The 26729-nt window shown below is 43.2% G+C and overlaps 1 protein-coding gene across 1 annotated transcript in view; it reads right to left on the minus strand.

Annotated features, from left to right (window-relative positions):
• Window positions 1–26729, minus strand: part of GPR107 (G protein-coupled receptor 107) — a 143533-nt gene that overhangs the window by 15663 nt on the left and 101141 nt on the right. The window contains exon 15 of the mRNA XM_068248460.1: window positions 1880–1929. Within this exon, the coding sequence (XP_068104561.1) occupies window positions 1880–1929 (50 nt within the window). The remainder of the gene's footprint in view (window positions 1–1879; window positions 1930–26729) is intronic.

The raw sequence follows: 26729 nt of genomic DNA on the forward strand, positions 1-26729 counted from the left end.
ATGTTTGGAATCATGTATGATTTTTCCACTTCTCACGTGTACACCACTTTGTATTGGTCTTTCACGTGGAATTCCAATAAAATTGATTCAGGTTTGTGGCAGTAATATGACAAAATGTGGAAAACTTCAAGGGGGCCGAATACTTTTGCAAACCACTGTATATGTGGAGCACTAACAGTAAATAAAACATTAGTAACACAGAACAGAGATTGCTTTTTAAAAAGCAGCCATGACAGTCTGAAGAAAAAAAACGGCTTTATTTAGCCACAAACTAAACAGTAGTAAGGAGCTTTTGAATGGTACAGCATTAAAATGCTATCAGCAGTGTTTTCTCCGCGAGATTTAAGTGTTTTGCGCGCAATTTACTTTTTAGGATAGCAGGTTTGTATTAAGACTTGCAGTCTGACAGTATAACTTGTACAGATAACAGAACTAGTAACACTTGCAGTGCAGGAAAGTAGAAAGGGGATCTCAGACAAGTTATTAGTAGGACTAGTATTATATGTGCCCATTTGTATTTTCAGTTCAAGGGCTACATTTTTAAATAGCAGCCATGACAGTCTGAAGAAAATCTGCCTTATTTAGTTGTAAAACAAAACAGAAGTAATGAGTCAGTGCTGATAGCATTTTAGTGCTGAATAGTTCAGTTTCCTCAGCCAGTTAAAAGTGTTTTGCCTTCTATTTACTTTTTGACATCAGGTTGTATTAGACTTGCATTTTGACTGTCACATTTGTATATATATATATATATATATATATATATATATATATATGTTATGGCCAGAACCCGAAGTTTGGCCACTTCTCGTTCTGGCTGGCCACTTCAGGTTTTGGCCGGCCAATGTGTGAAGTGGCCGCGGCGCTGCGGCCAATGTGAGAAATGGAATGATTTCTGTAACATTAATGTATCTTCTGGCCGTCTCGCTGCGGCCAAATTTATCACAAGTTAATTTAATGAAATGAAGCCGGCGGCAATGTAGGAGATGAAGCCGGCGGCTTTTGCTCTGCCTCCCTCCCTCTCCTATGGGCAGCCGGCGGGGACACGCGTGTCCCCGAGAGTCGTTCGTCGCGCAAGGGAAGCAGAGCGGGGAGGCTGCAGACATTGCTTCTGCCAGCACCCGCTCTGCAAGAACGGCAGGATTCCCTGCCGCGACTAATGACTCTCTGGGACACACGTGTCCCTGCCGGCTGCCCATAGGAGAGAGAGAGAGGCGGGGGGAGGAGAGAGAGGCAGAGCAAAAGCCGGCGGCTTCATCTGTCACATTGCCGTCGGCTTCATTTCGTTAAATTAACTAAGTTGTGATAAATTTGGCCGCAGCGAGACGGCCAGAAGATACATTAATGTTACAGAAATCATTCCATTTCTCACATTGGCCGCAGCGCCGCGGCCACTTCGCACATTGGCCGGCCAAAATCTGAAGTGGCCAGCCAGAACGAGAAGTGGCCAAACTTCAGGTTCTGGCTGTAACATATATAACAAAATTTATAAAACAACTGTAGTGCAGGAGCAAAGAAAAGGGACCTCAAACAAGATATGCACCTATATTTATCTCATGTCAGATCAGGAACACTTTAAGCAGGCCTAAATGTGAGAAACCCTGGACAAACTGCTGTTCTCACACAAAGGCGAGGAACTTTTTTCCCCATATTAAAGATTAAAATGAAATTACACAAGCAAGCAGAGTACAGCATGTACCGGAATCGCCTGTAGATGTGCATTATAAAATATTGAACTTGTTTTGAAATTCAGTGAGTGCTTTTTACTAGAATGGTAACAAAAGAACCAGCAGCTCCGCTGACGAGGATCAGTGACAGGGGCTTCCCAGCGACCTCTCATCTGCCCCGTTACACCGAGCGCCAGTCACCTCCTCACACTCACCATCACATAGTAATGTCTGAAGAGCTTCAGCTTCGCCAAGTTGATGGCAGCTGTGAAAACAGAGAAGGAAAAAAGTCACACAGATGACAAGAGAGCAAATGAGGCATCGGCTGTTTGACAGTTACTGTGTCTACAAACGCTAAAACCCCAGACACGTTAGATAGACCGCGCAACCTGTGAACGCCTCAGAGTTCACTCTTATTTAAAAGGCCACTACAGTGAAAAAAGTAAGCAATTGCCGCTTACTGACAGAAATCTGAGAAGCAACAGGTTTTGGACTCCATCTCCTAATGGGGGATTCTCAGGGTTTTGTTCGTTTTCAAAAGCATTTCCTGAATGGCAGTTGCTCAGTCTGACAAATAGTGTGCAAGCAAGTAGGGTGGCTGGCTGGTATCTTACTATTTTGGCAGTAACACTTTGCAACTGCCATTCAGGGAACGCTTTTGAAAACAAATAAAACTCAGAGAATCCCCCATGAGGAGTTGGACTTGTCCAAAACCTGTCAGTTCTGTCAGATTTTAACTGCTTACTTTTTTTTTTTTTTTCTTTCTGTAGTGGTTCTTTAAGGCAGACCTGAACTCAGAACTTCCTCTTTCCTATAAAAGATAAGAAACAGCCTAATAACCTTTACAGAAAAACATTTTGTTACGGGTGGTACAAATCCTGCAATAAATTCGCAGTGTGTCTACTTCCATAGAAGCAAACATAGGGTTAAAATCCTGTCTTCACAAATTAGCTGCTCTGCAGGTCTGTCGTAATTCCTGAGCTGACAGCCCCAAGAGATTAAATTACACCGGTTTGTGATTAGTCATAGATGAGGGGGGATTGGACAGGCTAAACTCACTAACTACATACAGGGTGGATGAATCTCTGTTTTCCTTCTGTCTGGTGCAAGAGTTCAGGTCCACTTTAAAGGGGCTGTCACCGTGGGCAATGCAGCTTATGTTGCTTTATGGGCAACAATAGCTGAGTGGTTACATAAAGAGTGTGTGTGTGTGCGTGCGTCCTAGGTATAGAGGATTGAGGAGAATATACATGCATAAGCTAAGGGTCAAATCATTTCCGCTTGCATGCTAAATATAATGCAAATTGTATGCCGTTTGGAACTGGACCAATCAAGATCAGTAGGAAGTGCATTTGATCAGGAACTTGTTATTGCTGCACATTGGTGGTAGTTGAGCATCTGTTTTGCTTGGTTATTTCCCATGACCATCAACCCGCATGAGACCGCCAAAAGACAATGGCCTCAATTCTGCTAGCTATGTGAGGTAAAAAAATTTTTGCAGGTAAAATATCTCATGCGGTATTTTCCTCTTTTTTGTTTATGTTTAAGCAATTCTGATTTTTTTTTAAATTTCCGAACATACGGTAAAACGTGCGGTAAATGCATAAAGTGCGGAAAAACGTGCGGTATTTCAGCGGTAAGCATGCAGTAAAATGATAGTAGTCTTCAATTGTCTTCCATAAGTTAGGGTTAGGGGGAGGGAAAGGTGTATTTAATTATGTAGCCACCTATGAAAAGTATATTTATAGGCATCCCCTATAAAAGAAAAATCCAGTAAATGTTTGGAGTTTTATTTCTACTATTTTTTCTATTACACAGCCTGAATAGGAACTCCACTAAAACAGCAATAGGAACTCCACTAAAAACTGAAAAATGCATACAAATTGACATTACCTCCAGGTACAGGCAGGTCTTAAACTGATCAGTAAATTACGTGCCAACATGCCCCCTAATTTCCACAAGAACAGCTATTTTCGGTAACATTAATGCAAATTAACTCACGCATTACCTCATAATTTACCGCATGATGCAAAACATGACTAAAAGCTACCAGAGGTGCTAAATGCCATTACCTCATGAGGTAAATTACCATACAGGTAATTTGTTTGAAAACCCTACCAGAATTGAGGCCAAAGTAAGTAGTATCCTCTAAACAGGCCAATGTCAATATTAAACATCAGTGGGAACAAAGGTCACTATTAAAGCCCTGTGACAATGAGGAAACACCTGCGTTAAACGCTTGTGTGAGCCGAACTTAAAACCAAGTACACACATCCAATTTTGGTTGGCCATTGATTGCCCAATTTTATCAGTTCCATTTAGAAGAAGATTTGTTCATAGTATTCAAAAGTTTGTTGGTCCCCATACTTCATGGATTTGGTAAAATTGTTCAGCAATTGGCCAATAAAAACTGGATGTGTGTATGCACCTTACAAGAGACCTTACTGTTAATCAGTTTATTACTAACTTTGAAGATCTCAGAAAATCATCTTCAGCTGCATAAATAATCTTTATACAAGAACAACAATTTCTCATCCTGGCATACAATGCTAATAGGTTATTTTTCTTTAAACCTCTCTGCAGTGTCTAATGATGGGGTTGGGACACCTTAATTTATGTTGGTTTTTTTTTTTGGGGGGGGGGGGGGGGGGGGAAGAGAGAAAAGTGGGAGGAAAATTAAAGCATATATACTTAAGCGGAATATAACCCTGCATTTCAACTTTGCTCTAAAACATTATTTACAGCATATTATATGCAAAAAGCATTTTTTTTTTTTACTAGACCAGCATTGGAAGGGTTAAACACAGAGGTTTTAAAGAGACTCTGTAACAAATTGTTTATCTTTATTTCTTCTATGCTATAAGTTCCTATGCCTTTTCTAATGTGGTCTGGCTTACTGCAGCTTTTCCTAATTGCACAGTAGCTGTGTTATCTCTGTTATATGATCTAATATTCTCTCTATAGTCGGCACAGTCAGGCTGAGGCAGTCAGACTGGAATGTGCAGGGCTGCTTGTGATTAGCTAGAAGCTGTACACACCCCCTGCAGGCTCTGTGTGACTAACACACTCTGCTTAGCTGAGCCTATTAGAAGCTGGTTAGTTTGTTTGTAAACACTGCCTAAAACTGGCAATTACAAGCCAGGTTTGCAGCAGAGAATGGCAGAAACAGCACAGAGGGGACCAGGAGCACATAATGAATAGAATGGTATGCTTTTTATTGTAAGAATTTCAGAGTACAGATTCTCTTTAAGTTCCGTGCAGACATTCAGATGGTTACATTCTATTTAGTTAGTGTGTAACTGTTTATCAATAGATACATCTCTTTGGCTGTCCTCCAAGCTCCTTCTCAGTGAGAGAGATGAGTCATAATAAACACATATTTGTAAACAAAAAGTATCTAACTCAAGTTCGGATTCGGTTGCAGAAATCTCTAGGGACTTTAAAGCCCTGTGTAACCCTTCCAATGCTGGTCTAGTAAAAAAAAAAATGCTGGTTGCATATAATATACTGTAAATAATGTTTTAGAGCAAAGTTGAAATGCAGGGTTATATTCCGCTTTAAATAAAAATAAAAAAAAGGAACAAATGTATTAAGGATATATTGAACTACAGCGCTGCACTATTCGATCCCAGTGCAACACTGTGGGACGTTGATCTGCCGCAACTCTGGACCCGGCTGCCGATCAACCATGATTTTCCATCTGGACCAGACAATCTATTCGACTGATTTTGTGGAAAAAAAAACCTGTTCAATTGATCAATCAAGCCGACCACTGCGACGATTTACTGCGGGTTCAATCGGAGTGCTAAAATCTGCCAGATATTGGATGGGCACCTGTACTATTTGCGGTAGTGTAATAGATAGATAGGTACCTTAACCACTGAAGCCCACAGGGTTGAAATTTTTTTGCATCGGAGCAACTTTCACCTCCCATTCATTTGCCAATAACTTTATCACTACTCATCACAATGAATTGATCTAGATCTTGTTTTATCCGCCACCAATTAGGCTTTCTGTGGGTGATACATTTTGCTGAGAATTTATTCTAAATCCATTTTAACAGGAATATTAAGAAAGAAATTGGAAAAAAATCATTATTTCTCAGCTTTTCGCCATTATAGTTTGAAATTAATACATGCTACCATAATTAAAACCCATGTACTTTATTTGCCAATTTGTCCCGCTTATTACACCATTTAAATTATGTCCCTATCACAATGTATGGCGTCGATATTTTATTTGGAAATAAAGGTGCATTTTTTCAATTTGCGTCCATCACTATTTAAAAGCCCATAATTTAATAAATTATATTGACATGCTCCTTTGACATGCATATTTAAAAAGTTCAGACCCTTAGGTAACTATTTATGTTTGTTTTTTTTATTGTATTTTTTTTTAAAGAGACGGGGGGGGGGGGGGGGGGGGGGAGTTCCGATCAGTGAATGGGAGTTCCTGACTTGTGAACACCTGCCAATACGAACCTCTAACCCGCCGCAATGTTGGGGGCTCCCTGTACTGTACCCATGCAGAGGATGTGTCGGAAGACAAATGGAAGACACCAAGAGGGACGCATAGGGGCATAGAGGACGTCACAAAAGGGGCATAGAGTATGACACAAGGAGGACAAAGGCAGACACAAGGGGACAGAGGAGGACACAGGGAGACACAAGGGGGCATGAGGTACAAAGGGGGCATAATCTACAAGATACCCCTTCACCGTGCATGCACCAGGTTTAGTATATATATTTTCCCACTGGTTTTGCCCTCTAAATCTAGTGCGTCTTATAGTCCAAAAAATATGGGTAACTGCATGATACTGTCACAGTTTAGAATCCACACTCTGCCTTTTAAACTGTAAAAGAAGGAGAAGTAATGACCCTTTTAAGTCTCCTGTTGTAAAACCTTATCTCAAGCTGCCTCTCACTGTTTCTTGGTTGTATAGTCTCTATTTGCTTTCCAGAAAACTGACTAGAAGCTCAGTGAAGCTCTTTTGCATAGATAACACTCAAGGATTTTTGTGTTTTTTTGTTTACCCTTCCTGTACTGGAAAAATACTTTGCATAATTTCTTAGTAAGACTAGTACTATATGTGTATATGTTTATCCCATCATGTCTCATGCTGCTTTTGGTTCATATTAGGGCACTACTAAAAACTTGCGTTGCACAAGGTGGGGTGCTGGGTATTGCGTTATTTCCTGAAGTTCAGCTTTGAGAAGACACCGCCACCTATTAAATGCTGAGATCTAAGAGATGACTAAACCAATAATGACAAAATGTTATTAAAATCAGATAAACAAATAACAAGAAAGCCAACCTAATGCCAGAGCAACAGAAAGGTTCTCATGTTTCCTCTACTTGACTGAAAGAGCTCCCTTCACCAAAAGGACCTGCAAGTGGTAAGCTGATCCCTGAGGGCTGAAGTGACATCCCAGAGAGGGTAGGAGGAACACCACAGCAAAGTGCTGGGCTCACACACAGGACAGCTCTCAGCTAATGTGGCCAAATATTTATTTAGGAAAACACTGAGCAGATGAGGAAGAGCGGGAGATTTCTGCACTCGGTGGGCCATGTGGACATTGTCTGCAGGCAGAAGCCCTTGTGATCCAAGAAGCAGAGGGCTCTGCTCCAGCACAGAATTACAGGCTAATTGCAAGGAGTTTATTACATGGTTCCCCGAAGAGGCACTTGTTCTGGAAAGGGAATCTGTAAAATCTATTTAAAGAGAATCTGGCCTTGACTTACGAAGAGGTCTACGGACTGGAGATCGCTGAAGAACGCAAACAATCCTGCACGACTATTCTGGATTTATTAACAATGATCTGATTTTACATGTCAAGTTGGGTATTACAGACTATGCTGAGAACTGCTAAAAGGTCAGTGAACACCCACAGTGAATCTTTTTTAATGCCCAATAATATTGCGATTTGGTAACTTGGACATGTACCCTATTAATTGGCGTGAACAGGCCTGGATTTACCTCACAGGAGCCTATAGGCATAGATGTCCTGGCTCCTTAGGCTTCACCTCCATGAACCTACAAACCCCCACCAACCTGCACTGCAAGTGTGCTGACTGTCCCAGCTGTCACTTCACCCTTACTTCCCTTGCCCGTCATAGGTAGTTACAGGTACACCTCAGTATTAGGTAGCCAGAAGTACCCTCAGTACCAAGTAGCTAGAAGAGTCCCCAAGTATTAGGTAGCGAGAAGAACCTCAGTAGTATTAAGTTGCTAGATGTGCCCCTGACTGAAGGGGGATCTCATCAGTGGAATGCTGATGGAAGGGCGAGTGACCTCATTTATAGCCTCATCAGGACTACGCATAAGGAGGGGGGGGGAAGGCGCAAAGATCTGCCTTTCCATCATCAGGTGTCTATAGGCACGTGCCTACAGTGCCTTGTGGTAAATCCGGCCCTGGGTGTGAAGTTTAAAAGTGTAACACAATTACTTAAGTGTAAAAAACGGTGATTCATTCTATATTCGAGAAATGAGGTTTCCAAGGATTTCCAAGAATGAGAAATAACTGGGAAAGGAAACAGACGACCAGGTGCCAGATGGTGCAGTATGTCTAGGTACTCGGGCAATAAATAGTCTGATTTTATACCCACAAAGGTGGGTTGCAAAAATTGCAACCAACAGAGCCTGTGGGGAGATGCCTGCGCCGCTCGGGTTTTCCAGGTACTGTGCTGCAGGAACTGGATGGTCACATTCCTAAAGGGTTATGTAGGGCCAAACTAAAAACAAAAAAAAACACACCTCCCAACTGAGGTGTAACTCGATAAACAAAACACTATTTTGAAGGCACTCAATGCAATAATAAGAGTTTTAAAAAGGAGAGGCAGTATTTGTCTTACCTCTCCAGAAGAAAACTTCCAGAACAAGATGGGTTTGTAAGTTTGTATTGAGCAGTATAACAAACAACGTGTTTTTCTGGACTTTCCCTGCTTCCTCTGGTCTGTACAACAAAAAGGCCTATCAACTGGCGCAAGCAGGTTTTATTACCTCTTCCTGTTGTGCCAACATCTTGAGAAATGCGTTGTCCACTAAAGCGCTCAAAAAATGGCATGGATCCAGTTTTTTCTGGCTGTCTTCTTCAAGAGAGGAAAGACCAACACTACCTCTCCTTTTTAAAACGGTTTTAAGTGTATTATTACATCAGGTGCCTCCAAAATAGTGTATTTATTCATTTTAAATGCATGCTACTGGCAGTTTGACTGCCTTTGCCCCCAACTTTTTAAATGCCTAAAGACTAAAGCTTAGTATGCATATTTTCTTGCTGACCTCTGGAACAATTGGTGAATATTCCAAATGACAGTTTCAGGAATAAGTGCTGTACATGTATGCTGTCCTGCTATTGGCTGTTCTGTCTGATGTAGAGAGGAGGGTGGATAAGCAGTTGCTTCCTTCTGCCATAGGAACTATGAGCCCATCTGTCATTTAGGAATGCATCATCATAGATCACCAAGAGACGCTGTGGGACTGCTATACGGCAGCAGTTTCTTTTACACGAAAAATTGTTAGACAAAATTCTGGTGTGTGTATGTACCTCTACTGCTGGGCTCATACCCCCTTCCGCTCCCTCACTTATCTTAAAAATGTGTGCATGCTAGTTTTTTTTTATTGCAATACACCACCACACCCCCCTTTCAAACTTATTTGGGAGTCACTAAATGGGCTTAAGTCCTGCTCCAGATGCTGCATCAACTCTAGACCATACCATAGGGAAGAAAGGGAGTGGGCCATGCTGCCTTCCTTGAAGCAAGCCAGTAACCTCCATGATCATTACACCTATCTGGGAGGGACTTTTGGGACCCTTCAGTGTTAGGTGCAACAACTACCAACATTTGTAAAGTGCTTTTCTCCCGTGGGACTCAATGCGCATAAGCATGGCTCAGACCAGTAATTGGTTGATTGGTAAATTTTGGTGTAGAGGAGCAAGTGCCAGGCTATACAGGTGGCTTTTCAGTCTGGATTTGAATAACTCCAGGGAAGGGGCTGTCCCTTACTGTGTGTGGCGGGGGAATTCCAAAGTGTAGGGGCCGCATGACAGTAAGCTCTGGCTCCAAAGGTTTTTAGGCACACTCTGGGAGTAAGCATGTTTCCTAGACCTAGTTTCAGCAAGTCCTTCATGTATCATGTGTGTGTGTTTGTGCGCGTGTTCGGTTTTTGAGTCCCCAGGGAGAAAAGCGCTATAAAATTATTGTTATTCAGTCTACATTTTCTGTGGTAATAGTCATTCTTTTTCCCACAGCCCCACCCAGGGCCAGATTCACCATAAGGCACTGTAGGCATGTACCTACAGTCACTTGATGATGGAAATGTGGCTCACACCACTCTCCAAGTGCCTCCCTCCCGCCTTACCTATGCAGAGCCGAGTGGGGTGTAAATGAGAGGTCACTCAACAAGGTCTCAGCATTCCACTCACCAGATCTCCCTTCAGTCAGGGGCACCACTAGCTACCTAATACTTGGGGACACCATTAGCTACTTCATACTGAGGGTACCTTTGGCTTCCCTAATGCTAAGGGGCACCTGTGGCTACCTATGACAGGCAAAGGAACTATGGGGGAAGTGACAACTGGGCCAGCCAGCACACATGCAGTGCGGTTTGGCAAGTGTTTGTAGGTTCATGGAAGGTGAAGTCTAGGGGGCCAGGACATCTATGCCCAGGGGTGGGCTTCAGAGTCCAGAAGGACTAGAATTCGGAATTCAAATGAAGTCTAATGACTTCAGATGTGAGCACAGGCAGCAGAGAGTTAACTTACCCAGAAGTCTTGGGGACATCTGTGTTCCATGACTCACTATCGCGCTTCCTCTTTCAAGCCGGACAGTTACCTCCCTGCTGCCTGTGGTCACACCTGAAGTCATTAGACTTCATTTGAATTCCAAATTCGAGTCCTTTTGCACTCGAAAGCCCACCCATGTCTATGCCTATAGGCTCCTGTGATGTAAATTCCGGCCTGGCCCTACCATTGGCTATTCAGCAGTTCATGCGACTCTTCTCAGCGCTACAGGAGTTATCAAGTCTTGCAGCAGAGACTGCTGTCCTGCTGATGAATCAGCAAGCCCTGTTCACACCAGGATATCACTGCCAAAGCTAAACTTGAAATGAGAAAGAAAAAGTACAGTACTCTGGGTGGACTAAGAGTTTAAATCATTCCTAATGCAAGTCCAAAGCTGCAAAGGATAGAGTCTTGTGAGCTCAGCATCAGTTTTAATGATCCTCCAAGATAAACATATTAAATCACTCTAATACATTGGAACAGAAAATCGAAGCTTTATCTGCAAATGCTAAACTACGAAATACACAGATAAGGCCACTTTGTACCAATTACGCTCCCTACAGCGCGCCTAAATGATTAATGGCTGCAGGGCGGCAAGTGGGGAACCGGACAATGGTGGATACAGAAAGCAAGCCAGGAAGGAAGACCAACTCATTGTGACGAAGGCTCAAAATAGTCATAATCACTACCTTCAGATCAGGCTGTTAATAACGCCCTGTCACTATGTCTAACCGACGCAGAAGCTCTGCTCCAAACTGACTGATGCCAAGAGCATTATGGGAAGGCCTGGACTCATAGAGCAGATAGGGATCTGTACATTGCGTGGCGTCTGCAGCCAGGGTGCCTCTTCCTCTGTGTTTAGGATAGCGCACGCCACCATTAATTTCCTGCATTTGCCAATGTCAGTTTGTATTGTGGAGAGCTGGTATGAAACGCTGCCCTGCTACTGCTCTTCCAGCGATCAAAACTACAGATAATAAAACACTTAATGTGAAATCAATCCCCACCTAAAATATTACAGTGTGTCTCCCTAGGATTAAACTAGGATTTCTGTAGATATAGCAATGAGTTTCATTAACTAGGCTTATATAAATCAGATTTTTTTTCATAAATGTATTATATTGTTAAATCAGAATATTAAAGAGGCAGTGGAGTGACATACAGAAGAATGCAGTAAAATTACAGCAAAGTACCCAGTATCCAGCACTGACGGAGTCCGCCTGATACATGTGCTTGCGGTTACTTGGGCAGCCGGCCTAAAAAGCACAAACCCCCCAACAGAAACCCCCCTCCCCATGCAGAATTAAATACCGAGCCTCCAGTGATGTCCTGTAGCTCCTGACAGCTTCCCAGCATCCTCCCTGAACAGCTTGTCACCTGACAAGCATGGACGACAGAAAGCCGCTAGGAGCCACTGGACATCGCTGGAGGCTCGGTGAGTATTTTAAAGGGATAAAAACAGAATTTAGACTTACCTGGGGCCTTACTCCAGCCCACCGTAGACCGCGAGGTCCCCGGTGTCGTCCTGGCTCCTTCCCTGGTCCTGGCTTCGGTTACAGGACGAATTCAGGCCTGCTACCCGCCTTCTGTGGATTGCGCCATTACACCGGTTGGCTAAGTGTCATCATGCCGTCCAGTGTGAGAGTCCTGCTCATGCCCGCTTCAATCTTAGAGAACCGCTCATGCGCAGGACTCTCACGGCAGCGGGAAGCAGACCTGCCAACTTCAGTCCGAAGTCGTCCTGTAACTGGAGCGGGAAAGGAGCCAGCAGGACGCTGGGGGACCTCGCGGCCTACGGTGGGCTGGAGGAAGCCCCAGGTAAGTGTAAATTCTGTTTATCATTTGCTCAGGGTCCCTTTAAGGCCGGAAATCCCCCTTTTCCCATCCCCCCCCCCCCCCCCCCCCCGCAAAAACAGTTCTCGTTATCCCCTCAGGCATGCCAGTTAGTTAGACTTCCGGTTGTCCAAGTTTCAGATAACGGGGACTTTGCTGTATTCAGGATACCCACTTTTATAGTAATTTTCCTGGTTTCCGCACATCAGAAACACTTCCTATAGCTATCTATATCGCTGTATACTGTATGTCGCCCCGCCGTTTCAGCGATGTTTAGCCTAGGCTGATTAGGTCTTCCCTCCAGAGCATTCTGGGAGACAAGGTATATTTTGGAGAGGAAAGGAAAGATTTTACAATGGGCAAAACACTGACTAAATAGTTTATAAATGAATATTGTAAATATAACTAAAAAAAAAAAAAAAAAAAGCAATTTCATGCCTTAGGTTTTTTTTTCACAATAGTTTGAGGCGAGCCAAATTCCTCCTCATCAAGTAATTACAAGTGTAATTTGATCTCTCAGCTGTGTCAGCACAGAAATTCTGCAGTCCTCAGTAAGCACAGCTTATCTGTAAGCCCAGGATGTTAACCCTATGTCTGCTTCCATGACAGCAGGAAGTAGACACTGCAGATTTATTGCAGGATTTGTATCAGCTGTAACAAAGAAATGTCTTTCTTTAAAGGTTATTATGCTGTTGCATATCTTTTATAGCAGAGGGGAAATTTTGAGTTCAGGTCAACTTTAAAGTGCAACTCTAGAGAAAAATGGAAGTTTTTCTACATGTTTTTCTACACACTGACTTTCTGAGTTAACTGACTTCTGTTTACATAACTGACGTATGAAAGAATGATGGTGGACGCAGCGTTTCCTGTCAGTGCTCCGCCCATACAAGACGGGAAGTCTTGAAGTCAGTACATTAGTCATGGGTGGTTGTTTTCCAAACAGTCGGGTGTACAGTGACATTTTGATGCATTTGCAATTTCCGACGGGAGAAAAAAAAAATGAGCGGGTAAAATATTCTGAATGGCCAAATTGTGAAAAATTGCACAGTACCAAAATTGCTAGGTGATTTTTCTGCGCTCGTAGTCAAAAACCATATACTGGCTGTAGGAATAGAGGCACCAACAAAGGTAATAATCAATAACTTGTTTTATTAGAATACTAAATGCAACACGTTTCGCAGGTACAATCCTGCTTCATCAAGCAAATAGCAAGCCAAGTGCCTCTGGGTGTCAGATTTTTGCTACCTACAAGCAACATACGAAAAAAGTAATTTATGGTGCACTGTACTCTAGAACAAATGTACATCTTATAGGTACCGTATGTGTATACGTCGATTTTGGTTTTGATGTTCCAACATTTTAAAAAACAAGCTTAAAAAATGAAATTCTCTTCCTAGCAGAATGACACTTTAGAACTGTAAGAAACCAAAATATCCATGTAATGGTTGTGTCCTTACAAAGCCTGCCTCCTGCGTTGTTTTAATCTCTGCTGGAATGACGCGCTAGCAGACAGCTTTGCAGTTGACAGGTTGATAATTAAAATGTAGCAGTCCCCTCCGCATGATTGGGGCTAATGTAAGTAATGGAGGTTTTGTTTACATGCGTAAACATGCTGTGTTCCCGGGGTCACAGCGTCACACAGACAAAGCCAGCGGCGTATCCCCAGCCCTTATATAGACAGGCCTGGAGGAGAGGTATGTGAAAGCGCAGATCGGCTACCTAGCACAACATGATTAATTACACAACACAGCACAAACAGAGCCCAGTGATGGGAAGATGAGTGTGCAGAACAGGCCTATGTCCCAACCTCATGATATGTCACCTTTACTTCCACCTAAGCCTGGCCACCTCTAACCCAACATCTGCTGAGCAAAGAGAACTTCCTTATCTCTACAGCAGAGCACTGGCTTGTGGTCGTTCCACTAGAATATGGGTAGATAAGGAGGGAATGTCCACATGCTGAACTCTATAAATGCAAACCTGAAGTAAAAAAAAAATCCATTTATGAGCTATGTTATTTTAGCTGGAAACCTCATCTGAAAGAATGAACTTTATAGAGTTCCGTACTCTAAGTTTAAAGCACACCTGACCCAAGACAAAGCTACCTAAGGTAAGCACAGAGGCAAGTTCATGCTGGATCCACATACTGTACAACACATGTGCATTGTCCACTCTTCTCATTCTACCCCAGTCCAGACTTTCTGCTAAAGTCAAATTTTCAGACTGGAAGAGGCAGGCCTGCTGCAACGTTACCGCCAATCAACCTTCCATTCCCTACACTTGAAGTAAATGGGGTGAAGACAGACAAAATTCAGTTTTTTCAAGGGCATCCTTTAACCTCCTTAAAAACCACTTAAGGACCAGGGGTGTTTTGCCTGATCTGTGCTGCGTGGACTCTCCAGCCCGCAGCACAGATCAGGATTATGCCAGGGCGATCAGACCTACCCCCCCTTTTCCCCACTAGGGGGGATGTCCTGCTGGGGGGGTCTGATCGCCGCCGGCTTGCTGAGCTTTGCGGGGGGGCTCTTCAAAGCCCCCCTCCGCAGCGTTTGACGCTTCCTTCCTCTCCGTCCCTCCCTCTCCTTTCATGGGCTGCGCAGGACGGATATCCGTCCTGCGCATTGTAGGATAGGCTTCAGCCTATCATATGCTGGCAATCCCCAGCCAATCAGAGGCCGGGGATCGCCGATCTGCCTTACGGCTCTGCTGCGCAGCAGCAGCGTATGATGTAAACAGCAGGGTTTTCTTCCCTGCGTGTTTACATTTTGCCGGCGAGCCACGATCGGCGGCTCTCCGGCTGTTCACGGAGACACCCTCCGTGAACTGACATGGAAAGGATCGAGCGGCCGTTTCCATGGTAAACCACTTAAGACCTGCCGACGCCTATCGGCGTTAGGCGGTCGTTAAGTGGTTTTTAACGGTAATGACAAGTTCAGCTCAGGGTGGAACAAACATGCCAGGAGCTGTATGGTATCCCTGAGCTGAACTCGTGGTAGCCGCCGGAAGGTTACTTGAGAGTATAGCGTGCAGCGGGCGTTTTAACTCCCCTCCCGGGGGATCCCGACATTGGCGGCCATTGTTCTTCCTCTCCTCCGAGGCTCTGCCCCCCCCTCCCCCGGTGAGATCGCCGTCTATCATCATGATGACAGCCGGCAATTTCACAATAGGGTTACAGCACCACCCGGAGGACGGAGGGAAAACTGCAGTGCTGGATTCTAGGGAGGTGAGTGAATGCTGAGCTGCTGCAGATCTCCCTAGCTGCATGATTTTTTTCCAGGTTTTAGGATCTAAAAGCATGCAATAAAAATTGCACCACTTTAAAGAGGAACTGTAACGACAAAACGTCCCCTGGGGGGTACTCACCTCGGGTGGGGGAAGCCTCAGGATCCTAATGAGGCTTCCCACGCCGTCCTGCGTCCCTCGGGGGTCTCGCTGTAGCACTCCGTACAGCCGTGACGCAATATTTACCTTCCTGGCTCCTGCGCAGGCGCTCTGATGGCTGTTGGCGCCGAAGTAGGCGGAAATACACGATCGCCGTCGGGTCTGCTCTACTGCGCAGGCGCAAGTTTCCGGCGCCTGCGCAGTAGAGCGGACCCGACGGAGATCGGGTATTTCCGTCTATTTCCGTGCCGAAAGTCGCCACAGCGCCCCCGCTGGAGCCAGCAAAGGTAAATATTGAACTGACAGTCGGCACAGTCGCCGGCTGTTCGGAGGGCTGCGGCGAGACCCCCGTGGGACAGAGGACGGCGTGGGAAGCCTCATTAGGATCCAGAGGCTTCCCCCACCCGAGGTGAGTACCCCCCAGGGGATCTTTTTGTTGTTACAGAGTCTCTTTAAGACCCTAAAATCCGGAAAGAATCATAACGCCAAGGGGGTTAAGAGCCAAATACATAGAAGGCAATGTTGCAGAGATCCCTCAGCTCAAGTCTGTGTGAGTAACGTACTGGACATTCATGTGATGATGCCTACAGGTGCTCCAAGTTGTGTAATACTTTCCCTTAGACTATTTACTGACCTGAGGAAACAGGTCGACTCCCATGAAATGCACGGTCTAATTTTTTTTCTCTCTTTACAAATAAACAACCTTTTTTTTACCCTAAACTATGTGTCATCCTGAGATAAGTTCCTTTTAATTTTTTTTTTATACTTTTTGGGGTGCCTCAGTCCCTCCCAAGTTACATTACAACCCCCTATGGGGGTGGTTATCTGTTTGGGAAGTCAACGGTCTCCATGTTTGGTGACCCTAACTACATTTTTTTTTTTTTTTTGAGAGTGACCCATTTCAAGTTGTCTACCTCCACAAGTGTGATTGGATACACACCCAAAGCTTATGTACTGTGGTTATAGTTCCACAACCAGAGTTCGTGAATAACCCTTTTATTAGTCATAATTATACCATTTGCAAAACAATACTGCACCCCCCTCCCCCCAGGACCAAAGAGGAGAGACACATCAGCTGTGCATTGCAGGCACTGGCACTATGCTTACCTCCCTATGCTTCCTCCAAGACAGCATCTCCTCTCTGCCGGTCCGCAGCAACTAAACCCCAGGATGCCAGGTATGTGCTGCACCTGCACCACATCACTCACCTGCACTCAGCAGATTAGCGATGGGATCACCAGCCACACAGGAAGTCCCGTCATTCACGTTGCTTCATGGAAGACCCAGCCCTGGGCAAAGATCAACACCCTTGCATCACTAGACTTTTCAGGCGTTTGTGCTACAGTAGCTGCTCTGTGGGATAGGGCCAGGCACACTAGAGGTCACTTCCCAAGCATGTGAATAAACTGTGGGCTCCATGACTGTCACCAGTGAGCTGGTTCTTCATCCTTGGACTAGTTTAGTAAGCGCTAACCACTGCACACTGGGAGTATATCACAAGACCTGCTTATTTTGGAGATACTCAGCTGTCCGGTCATCACACCATGACCCTTCTAAAAATGGCTCATATCCTTATTCTAGTCCATTCTTCCTGCTTCCAAAACATCCGCTTCAGGAAGGTATTTACTTGCCAATTTATCCTATCAGCAGGTGCCATTTTAACGAGATCATCAAACGCTATTCATGTCACCTGCCAGCAGTTTTAATGCTGTGGTCCATTTATGTATTACTTTATCCTGAAGAGATAAAAATCTAGTATGAATACATAGATACACATTACACATCAAAAATAGATCTTTAAATCTGGCCATACAAATAGTACACATACAGTCCTATGAATTCATTTACAAAGGTTTATATATACATCCCGCTAAAGGGTTTACAAAAAGAGGTACCAATCACATAATTGGGACATATTAAATCCAGTGGATCCCCAAATCTTTAAAAGCAAGCTTCCATTAATCAGGGTATAAATAAGTTGAGTGTATAGATTTTTTTTTCGTATAGAGGATATGTGCAAAGATCTCAAATAACTCCTCATAAAATTGATAAGCACATAGGCGTGCAGACATGTTATGTCCACAGAAATCTCATGATGCATCTAGTTCCAAAATTAATCATATTAAAGCGGACCTGAACTCAGATCTTCCTCCCTGTTCTAAAATATAAGCAACAGCATAATAACTTTTAAAGAAAAACATTTCTTTGTTACAACTTACAGAACTCCTGCAATGCATATCTGCAGTGTGTCTACTTCCTGGTTTCTTGCAAAGAGACAAAGGGTTAACGACCTGCGTTTACATATGAAAGTGGACCCAAATGAAAAATACAAGATTTCAGAAATAAAATCTATTTTCTAAATAATAATAATAATAAATAGCAGCCTTTTTTTCAGCTGCATGATGACAAATATAAAATATTTTACGTCTATTGGAGGAACCCCTCCCTTCCTTTCATATTGCCGGGGCAGAATCCGGCAGACTGGTGGAGTAAATGCATAAATCGATGAAAGATTGCACACCACAATTGAGGTGCAAGGACCCATATAAGTCAAACGAGAAGATCCAAGAGGTCCGCACACTCAAATGGTATATTTCCAAGATTTATTTAGACAATGTGACAACGTTCCATTCCAGATTCCAACGATTCGTTTCGGGGCCCCGTGGGGTCCCCTTTGTCAAGGCAACACAAACAGAATGGTTTGTGTTGCCTTGACAAAGGGGGCCCCACGGGGCCCCGAAACGAATCGTTGGAATCTGGAATGGAACGTTGTCACATTGTCTAAATAAATCTTGGAAATATACCATTTGAGTGTGCGGACCTCTTGGATCTTCTTGGTGGAGTAGATGGTGTCCGGCAAAGGAGGAATTGCTAATGGCTGCCACCGGTATAACCCTTGTTAAGAAAAGAGAAGGGTGAAAAGCATGCACTGAAATGCTCATAGGCTTGAAGGAGTGTTTATTTATCTTTGTATGTGTCAGAGTAGTGCAACTAAATATTTTGAATTAAAAAAAGGTTTGGTTTGGGTCCGCTTTAACGGTGTCTGCCAAGGACTGCCAAATTTCTGTGCCGACGCAGTTAAGAGGTCAAATTACACTGATGAGGGAGATTAGACAGACTTTTCTCTAAAAACACAAGGTGCATTTCTCTAGGTTTTCCTTCTGTCCTGTGCAAGAGTTCAGGTCCACTTTAAGAGAAGATATAATATTCTAAGCAATATTTAGCCAAATCAAGTGATTAGCGCTATTTTTGTTGTTGCAAAATCCTTTCGGTGGTATGTTCATATATTCATCATCCTACTATGGGTAAATAAGTCTACTGGATTTTATGTGTATTAGGTGTATAGCCAGATTTTTGGATTTGGTACCAGTGTCCAGTTATTTTTTTCTCTCTCCTGAGACTTACAGGTTTAGGGTTAGGTAGTCAGTGAGGAGAGAGTTAATATTTTAACATTTAGAGTTAGGGGGAGGTATTTGGCCAGGAGTTCATTTTTTAACATTTAGGGTTGGGGGAAATAAAATTTAGTGAGGTTAGGGTTCATTTTAACATTGAAAGACAAAATTTGAATGGCCGATGTCAATGGAAAGATATTGCAGAGGAATGATTTAATTTCTCAAATGAAAGATCATTCTCAGCCTGATCTGCTGGGACAGATTCTTTTTGGCTATGCATCAGGGGAGAGTGTGGTGTAACCATGGCAATCCACCTGGAGGCGAAAGGAGTAGTATTATTTACAGCTGCAGCAGATCATCACTGGCTTTAGTATATGGCAGAAACAGGGTCAAGCAGCTCTGCTGAAATAGACATTGCTCTGCAGCGGCTATGCTTAGCTATTCTACAGATGGTAGATGATACAGATAGATGATGCTCGGTTTTCCATCTTGTATAAGGTCCCATTCCCATGCACTTTTTTGGGCTCTCGTGCCATTGGGGAATTGCAATGACCTGGGCTTTCTCATGCAATTCTTGTCATAAATACAAATGCATGGCATACTATTTTTTTTATACATTTGCAATTAAACGGGACTTCGTAAAAAAAAAAACCCTGTAGCAAGTGCAGAGGAAAACCCTTATGTCTTTCCTTTGGCACTTTATAGAGGGAAATGGCCCTCCAAAACTGATAGTGCAGAAAGGCTGCATCTGAGTAGCGTCATTAGCTCTAGAATGTTGCCCCCCCCCCCCCCCCACTTACTTAAAGAAGAACTGTTGCGAAAATCTTAATATTTAAAACACATACAAATAAGTACATTTCTCCCTAAGTAAAATGAGCCATAAATTACTTCTCTCCTATGTTGCTGTCACTAACAGTAGGTAGTAGAAATCTGACATTATCGACAGATTTTGGGCTAGTCCATCTCTTCATGGGGGGGGGAGTCTCAGCATGGCCTTTATTCTTTATAAATACATTCTCTGAAAATTACTAATACAAAGATGCTGGCCAGCCTCCCTGCTCGCTACACACTATTTTGGCAGTTGGACAGAGCAACTGCCATTCACTAAGTGCTTTTAAAAATAAAGAAAACCCTGAGAACCCCCCCCCATGAGAAGATGGGCTAGTCCAAAATCTGTAATGTCAGATGTCTACAACTTACTGTAAGTGACAGTAACATAGGAGAAAAGTAATTTATGGCTCATTTTACTCTGGGAGAAACGTACCGTACTTCTTATTTGTATGCGTTTTAAATTGTAAGAATGTCCACACACCAATATTCCAAATGACTAGGTCATTTAAATACTGTGAGCGCAAGTGGAAGCGACATTTCACATGGCGTGCGCGCATGAAGTAGAACAGGGCTGGCCAACTGGCGGATGTGTCCCCCGGGCTGCCCTCACTTGCCCGGACCATTTTTATTTTTTAGGCCTTCTCCTCTGGCAGGCCCACATTTGTTTGCACTTGGCTCTGTACCCTGAAGCCAGGACATTGATGCTCTGCCCCCTCCTTTTGAAAAACTCCGGTGCTGGACACAACCCTTGCCCATGCAGTTGGACAAGCACTGCTGTACAATTTAGTGCACAATTTCTGCCTAACAGTTGATCCTCCACTTGGATCGGGTAAATCCCAGATATCTGTCTCTCGCCGTTCTCATTTGGCTACATTTTTCACGACACCCGGTTTCACCCCATTCCCTGCACAGTGCATGTCTTGCGGGAGGAATGGCCAAGACATCAAGTATGCAAACGCACTCAATAAAGTACCATGCATTTATATGCCAGTACTATCACATAGCCAATACTGGAGTTCCTACATGTTGCTTCTTTATTTGGGCACCAGCTATTCCGTTATCAATGGACGGGTGTTTTTTTTTTTTTGGGCACTAGTAATCAGCTAATAATAGCTGATGCACCGGATGGTAAGATGTTGAATCACAATGCTTGGATTTGGCTCTGAGGGAGAAGACAACAGAAGGGGATTGTCTGCACTTTTCCTCAGCTCAGTGACACTGATGGGGAACTGAACTAAGGGAGAAAAACAAGCTTTTTTTTTATTGAATGCTTTTAAAAATACTGGACGGTCTCTGGATTGTAAAAAAAAACAAAACTGAAAGGGCTTTGAACAATTGGATAATTTGTAAACCAGCATGGTACTTTATTGAGTGCGTTTGCATACTTGATTGGCATACTCGGGAAAAGCCAGGTCATCAGTGGGCGGAGACCAATACAAATTTCACTGGGAAAATGTAAACTGCAGCCATTCTTACACTATTAATGGCAGGGTTCTTAAACTTTGCACAGTTGGTCACTGGGTGACTGGGATTAATATTCAGAAGTGGGCTGAGCCTACAAAAGCCAATCAAAATTCACCTATTGCTTTTGAAGGGGAATATGTAATTGCTGCCATTCTTGCACTATTAATGGCACAACCCTCAAACCTGGTACAGTTGGTCATTGGGTGACTGGGGTCCAAATTCAGAAAAGGGGGTGGAGTCACAGTCAGATTTGTTTCATTTCAATGCAAATTATTGATGACAAAAAACGCAAAGCTCAAAAACTAGGTCACTGAGTAACTGAGTAATTTCTGTTAGAATTATAAAAAAATAGGCGGAGCCAACACGAGACCAATAAATACCCGGGCAACGTCGGGCCATTAGCTAGTATTTGCATAAAAATGTACATAATTCTGCATGAACACGGGACTATTTGCATCTCATCGATCATCACTAATCACAGCATAACGTGTCGGGTCTGTGACAGCCACGCAAAGCGTTTCAACCTGACAAGTTCTTCCTCAGGCCATCAGGACACAATGCATTGCATCTTGACAGCCTGAGGAGGAACTTGTCAGTTGGAAACTCCGTGTGTTGCCATCATAGAGACCTGGCACATTATGCTGTGATGTTCTATCCTTCATTTTAATGAAGATACAGTTTAATATTGAAGTTTTAGGCAGTGGGATTCTTTTGAATTTCCACATTGATTATCCCTTCCACATCAAGGGGTGGATCCTTCACGCCGGTGATTTGCATTGGTGCTTAAAGCGGACCCAAACCAAACATTTTTTTAATTAAAAATATTTAGTTGCACCACTCTGACACATACAAAGATAAATAAACACTCCTTCAAACCTATGAGCATTTCAGTGCATGCTTTTCACCCTTCTCTTTTCATAGCTAGGGTTATACTGGGGGCAGCCATTAGCAATTCCTCCATTGCCAGAAACCATCTACTCCATCAGTTTGCCGGAAAAATCCCGGCAATTTGAAAGGAAGGGAGGGGTTCCTCCAATAAATGTAAAATATTTTATATTTGTCATCATGCAGCTGAAAAAAGGATGCTATTTATTATTATAAATTAGAAAATAGATTTTATTTATGAAATCTTGTATTTTTAGTTTGGGTCCACTTTAAGCTCTTCACTGTATGGTAATGAGGAGAGGAACGAACAATGCACAGTTATGTGGATCCAGCAGGAACATAAATCTGTGTTTATCTCATCTTAGGTAGCTATGCCTCAGGACGGTTCTATGTTAAAGGTGCCGATACCTCAGGCGATGATGAGCAGATTCGACCAAGAGACAAATCTCTCTCTGATCAAATCTAATGGGAGCAAGATTTGTCGGCTGCTCATACACCACAGGCCGATTCCCGATCAATTTAAAGAGAAACTCCGACCAAGAATTTAACTTTATCCCAATCAGTAGCTGATACCCCCTTTCACATGAGAAATCAATTCCTTTTCACAAACAGACCATCAGGGGGCGCTGTATGGCTGATATTGTGGTGAAACCCCTCCCACAAAGAAACTGAGTACATACTCTTGGCAGTTTCCTGTCTGTGAACCTTGCTGCATTGTGGGAAATAGCTGTTTACAGCGGTTTCCAACTGCCAAAAAAACATGCAGCAGCTACATCACCTGCCAACAGTAAAAATGTCACCATATGATAAATGTCAGAATGTAAATCAGGAAACAGGAAAGATTTTACAATGAGCAAACACTGACTAAATCATTTATACATAATTGTAAAAATGAAGCATTTTTTCTTATTACATTATTTTCACTGGAGTTCCTCTTTAAGTATGAAATCTCAAGGGAATTGGCAGAGTCGGGGTTCCCTAGTGTGCAAATGTGCATGTATGCGTGCGTTTATACATTCCCTGTCCTGTGTCACGGTGCCCAACCATCTTCCAAACCTGCCGCTCTTCATTAGCCCTATACACGCTGCCAGCGTGCGATGTCATATGCGTGCCACGTGCCAGCAGCATGAATGAGGCTGATGGAAGAGCGGCGGATTCCGAAGACAGACACCGTGACACAGGACAGGGAATGTATAAACACACATACATGCACATTTATACCCTGTTGCGTTCGTCCCAATATCACTCGAGTTACCACCGCGCAACCAATGAATCAAGTCGGCCCTGCATTTTGCAGCACGTCTGACCGGTTCATGCGACCAATTTTGATAATAAATCGGATGGTCGATCGGCTGCCAAGTCGCCTGATGTATGGCCACCTTAACAGGGCAAGTAAGGGATAGGTATCAAAAGGGGGGGGGGGGGGGGGGGGGGGGAGGGCAAATAGGAATAGGTAATGAAAAGGGGGGGGGGGTGAGAGAGACAAAACCACTGATAAAATTAGTGTAGTAAAGCCTGAAAATACACAGACCATGCGGGATATCAACCTGTCTACTATACATATATAGCGCTCGTATGGTAAATCATAGATAGCAAGCAAGGGAGCACAGAGCAAATATCTATACGACATTTATTGAAGAGATATAGCAATGTAAGCAAACTGACCAAAACCTAAAAAAACAAACCTAAAATCAAGCAGAACCATCAGGGCTAAATACACCTATCCCAAATCGGAATGCACTTCCTAGAATTCAGGCCCAAGCTGGAACTGCAAAAAGTGACATCCAGAATACAGGCTAGCATACAACAATCCTCAGCACCCATTACCCCCCCCCCTCCCCCCCGTGTGCACAAGTACACGCCTCTGTATACAAATACATACGCAACCATTACTGACATACAGATCTGATGTTTGTCAAACCTCACCAGCATCATGCTGCTATGCAAGTGTGGTAACAGCTAAGCAAAGGGCACTTTCCAAATTCAGATGTATACGTTACAGTCCTACAGAATATGGTGATGCCATTCCATAGAAAAATATCATCAGCTTGGTGCTTAACTATATTCTCTCAACAGAAACAAACATGCCAGCTTATGTCATTCCACGGTAGGCTTATCTCATGCCTAGGAGCCGATTTGTGATAGTGGAATACCAGACAGCAGAAGACCCCGTAGGGATCTCGTCACATTGCAGAGTCTATGGAGAGCAGATGATCACCCCAGACCACTCAAATAAGCTCAGTGGGAAACATTCTAATAATATTCTGCGAGTCTCAGATCTCGGTTACATGACCAGATGGTAGAGGCTGGAAGTCAATTAACCTTGTGACTCGAGTGACAGTGATGGGATTACATAAGGGCAGAGTGGTATGGACATGGGTAATGACTACAGATATAGCTCAGAAAGCCCGTAACAGCATTACCAACAGCATCCACGCCATCACTTCATTAGCTTCACACTGACTGCAGACTGATATTATCTGAGCTTCAAGACACACTGCAGTTCTCAGGTTATACATCAAAGCAGACCGGAACCCAGAACTTCCTCTCTGCTCTAAAAGATAAGCAACAGCATAATAACTTTTAAAGAAAAAATCTTTGTTACAGCTGATACAAATCCTGCAATAAATCTGCAGTTTCTACTTCCTGCTTTCATGGAAGCAGACAGAGTTAACATCCTGTGTTTAACAATTAGCTGCTCTGCCAGGACTGCCGAGATTCCTGAGCTAACAGCAGAGAGATCAAATTACAGTTGTGATTAGTCACAGATGAGGGGGAATTAGACAGGCTAAACTCTCTAAATACATACAGGGTGCATTTCTCTGTTTTCCTCCTATCCTGTGCAAAAGTTCAGGTCCACTTTAAAGGACAACTGAAGTGAAAGGAATATGGAGGCTGCCATATTTATTTCCTTTTAAACAATACCAGTTGCCTGGCAGCCCTGCTGATCTAGTTGGCTGCAGTAGTGCTTGAATCACACCAGAAACAAGAATGCAGCTAATCTTGTCAGATCTGACAATAATGTCAGAAACCCCTGATCTGCTGCATGCTTGTTCAGGGTCTATGGCTAAAAGTTTTAGGGGCAGAGGATCAGCAGGGCTGCCAGGCAACTGGTATTGTTTAAAGAGAAATAAATATGGCAGCCTCCATATACCTCTCAGTTCAGGTGTCCTTTAAATGGAACATGATTGCAAACACATGTAAAAAACTGTACTGAAAATAATGCAATGAATAAAATTGCTTATTTTTTTACAGTATTCATTTATAGATTATTTAGTCAGTGTTTTCCCATTGTAATATCTTTTCTCTCCCTGATTTACATTCGGAAATGCATCATAGGTGGTGGCATCTTTAGTACTGGCAAGTGATCTCTGGGGAATGTTTGGGTACTGTGGGTGAGAGTCATCAAAGCATTACCGACAGTTTTTTTCTTCTTAAACTGTTCTAACCAGCAGGGGGAACAGTTCTGCATAAGAAGATTCTTAAAATTCTATGTAATAGCGTCAGTTTAGCATACATTTCTAGAGCTGCACTACAGTTAAAGAACAAGCGACACCCATGCTAACCTAGAAATAAAAAAACATATATATAAGTAGATAAGTACTACTTCTACTTACATAACAGATCTATTGTGCTATCCACGTAATGATTCCTGTGAATTTTACAAAGGAAAAGCAGAAAATCCTATTCTAGACAGTGGCCATGTTGCCAAGCTAATGCTGACATTATATCCTCCCTGACTCTTGTTTTCCCCCCCCTGTTCTCTTGCTCATTGTGTATTCATTAGCTGCCCTCCTGGCAGAGTCTTCAGACACTCCCACTGAGGTTTATACTAACAACTGCACTGTCTTTTTTTTATTTACACATCCAATCACTGAGTCACCTTAGCCTTGCTTGTGAACACAAGTAAGCAGAGGGTGTTTCTGATAAGCAGCTAGGCAGGGAAATAAATGGAATATTTTAGATAAAAAGAACTCCCAGCATTCAACTGTTTGGCACTAGGGTCAGTGTTCCTCAAGTATGTGAAAACTCCAAACCATAACAGCAGAAAAAGTTTTGCAAGTTTTGAATGCAGGATTAGCATCTTTATCACTTAATACACTCAGACCAATTGCTGTAGAAAATTGATTTTTATGGTGACAATTCCGTTTTAAGAAAAGTGCAAATCCATCCCTAAACGGCTGCAGATTAAGAAGTGCTTGAAAGCAGTTCTACAGATGGTGCAGAGTGCAGGGTAGAAAGGATTTGTGAAGTGCTCCTGCCCCCTGCTGAATTCCACAGTCAGAGCCTGCCAGTAACAATACAGCAGATGTATTGGTTACCTCAGCAACAGCAATTCCCCTCACACACTGCACTGTCTGAGAAGCCTTCCTAGCTCATCCAATGTTATAACAGCTTAAGAAGGAATCTGCACTATCTAGTGATTCTTAAGATGTCTGCATGTTCTGCATGGATTTCTAAAAACCTAATATTTTGTCTCAGACACTCTTGATAAAAGG

This window comes from Hyperolius riggenbachi, chromosome 8, assembly GCF_040937935.1.
Source record: "Hyperolius riggenbachi isolate aHypRig1 chromosome 8, aHypRig1.pri, whole genome shotgun sequence".
Classification (NCBI taxonomy): Eukaryota; Metazoa; Chordata; class Amphibia; order Anura; family Hyperoliidae; genus Hyperolius; species Hyperolius riggenbachi.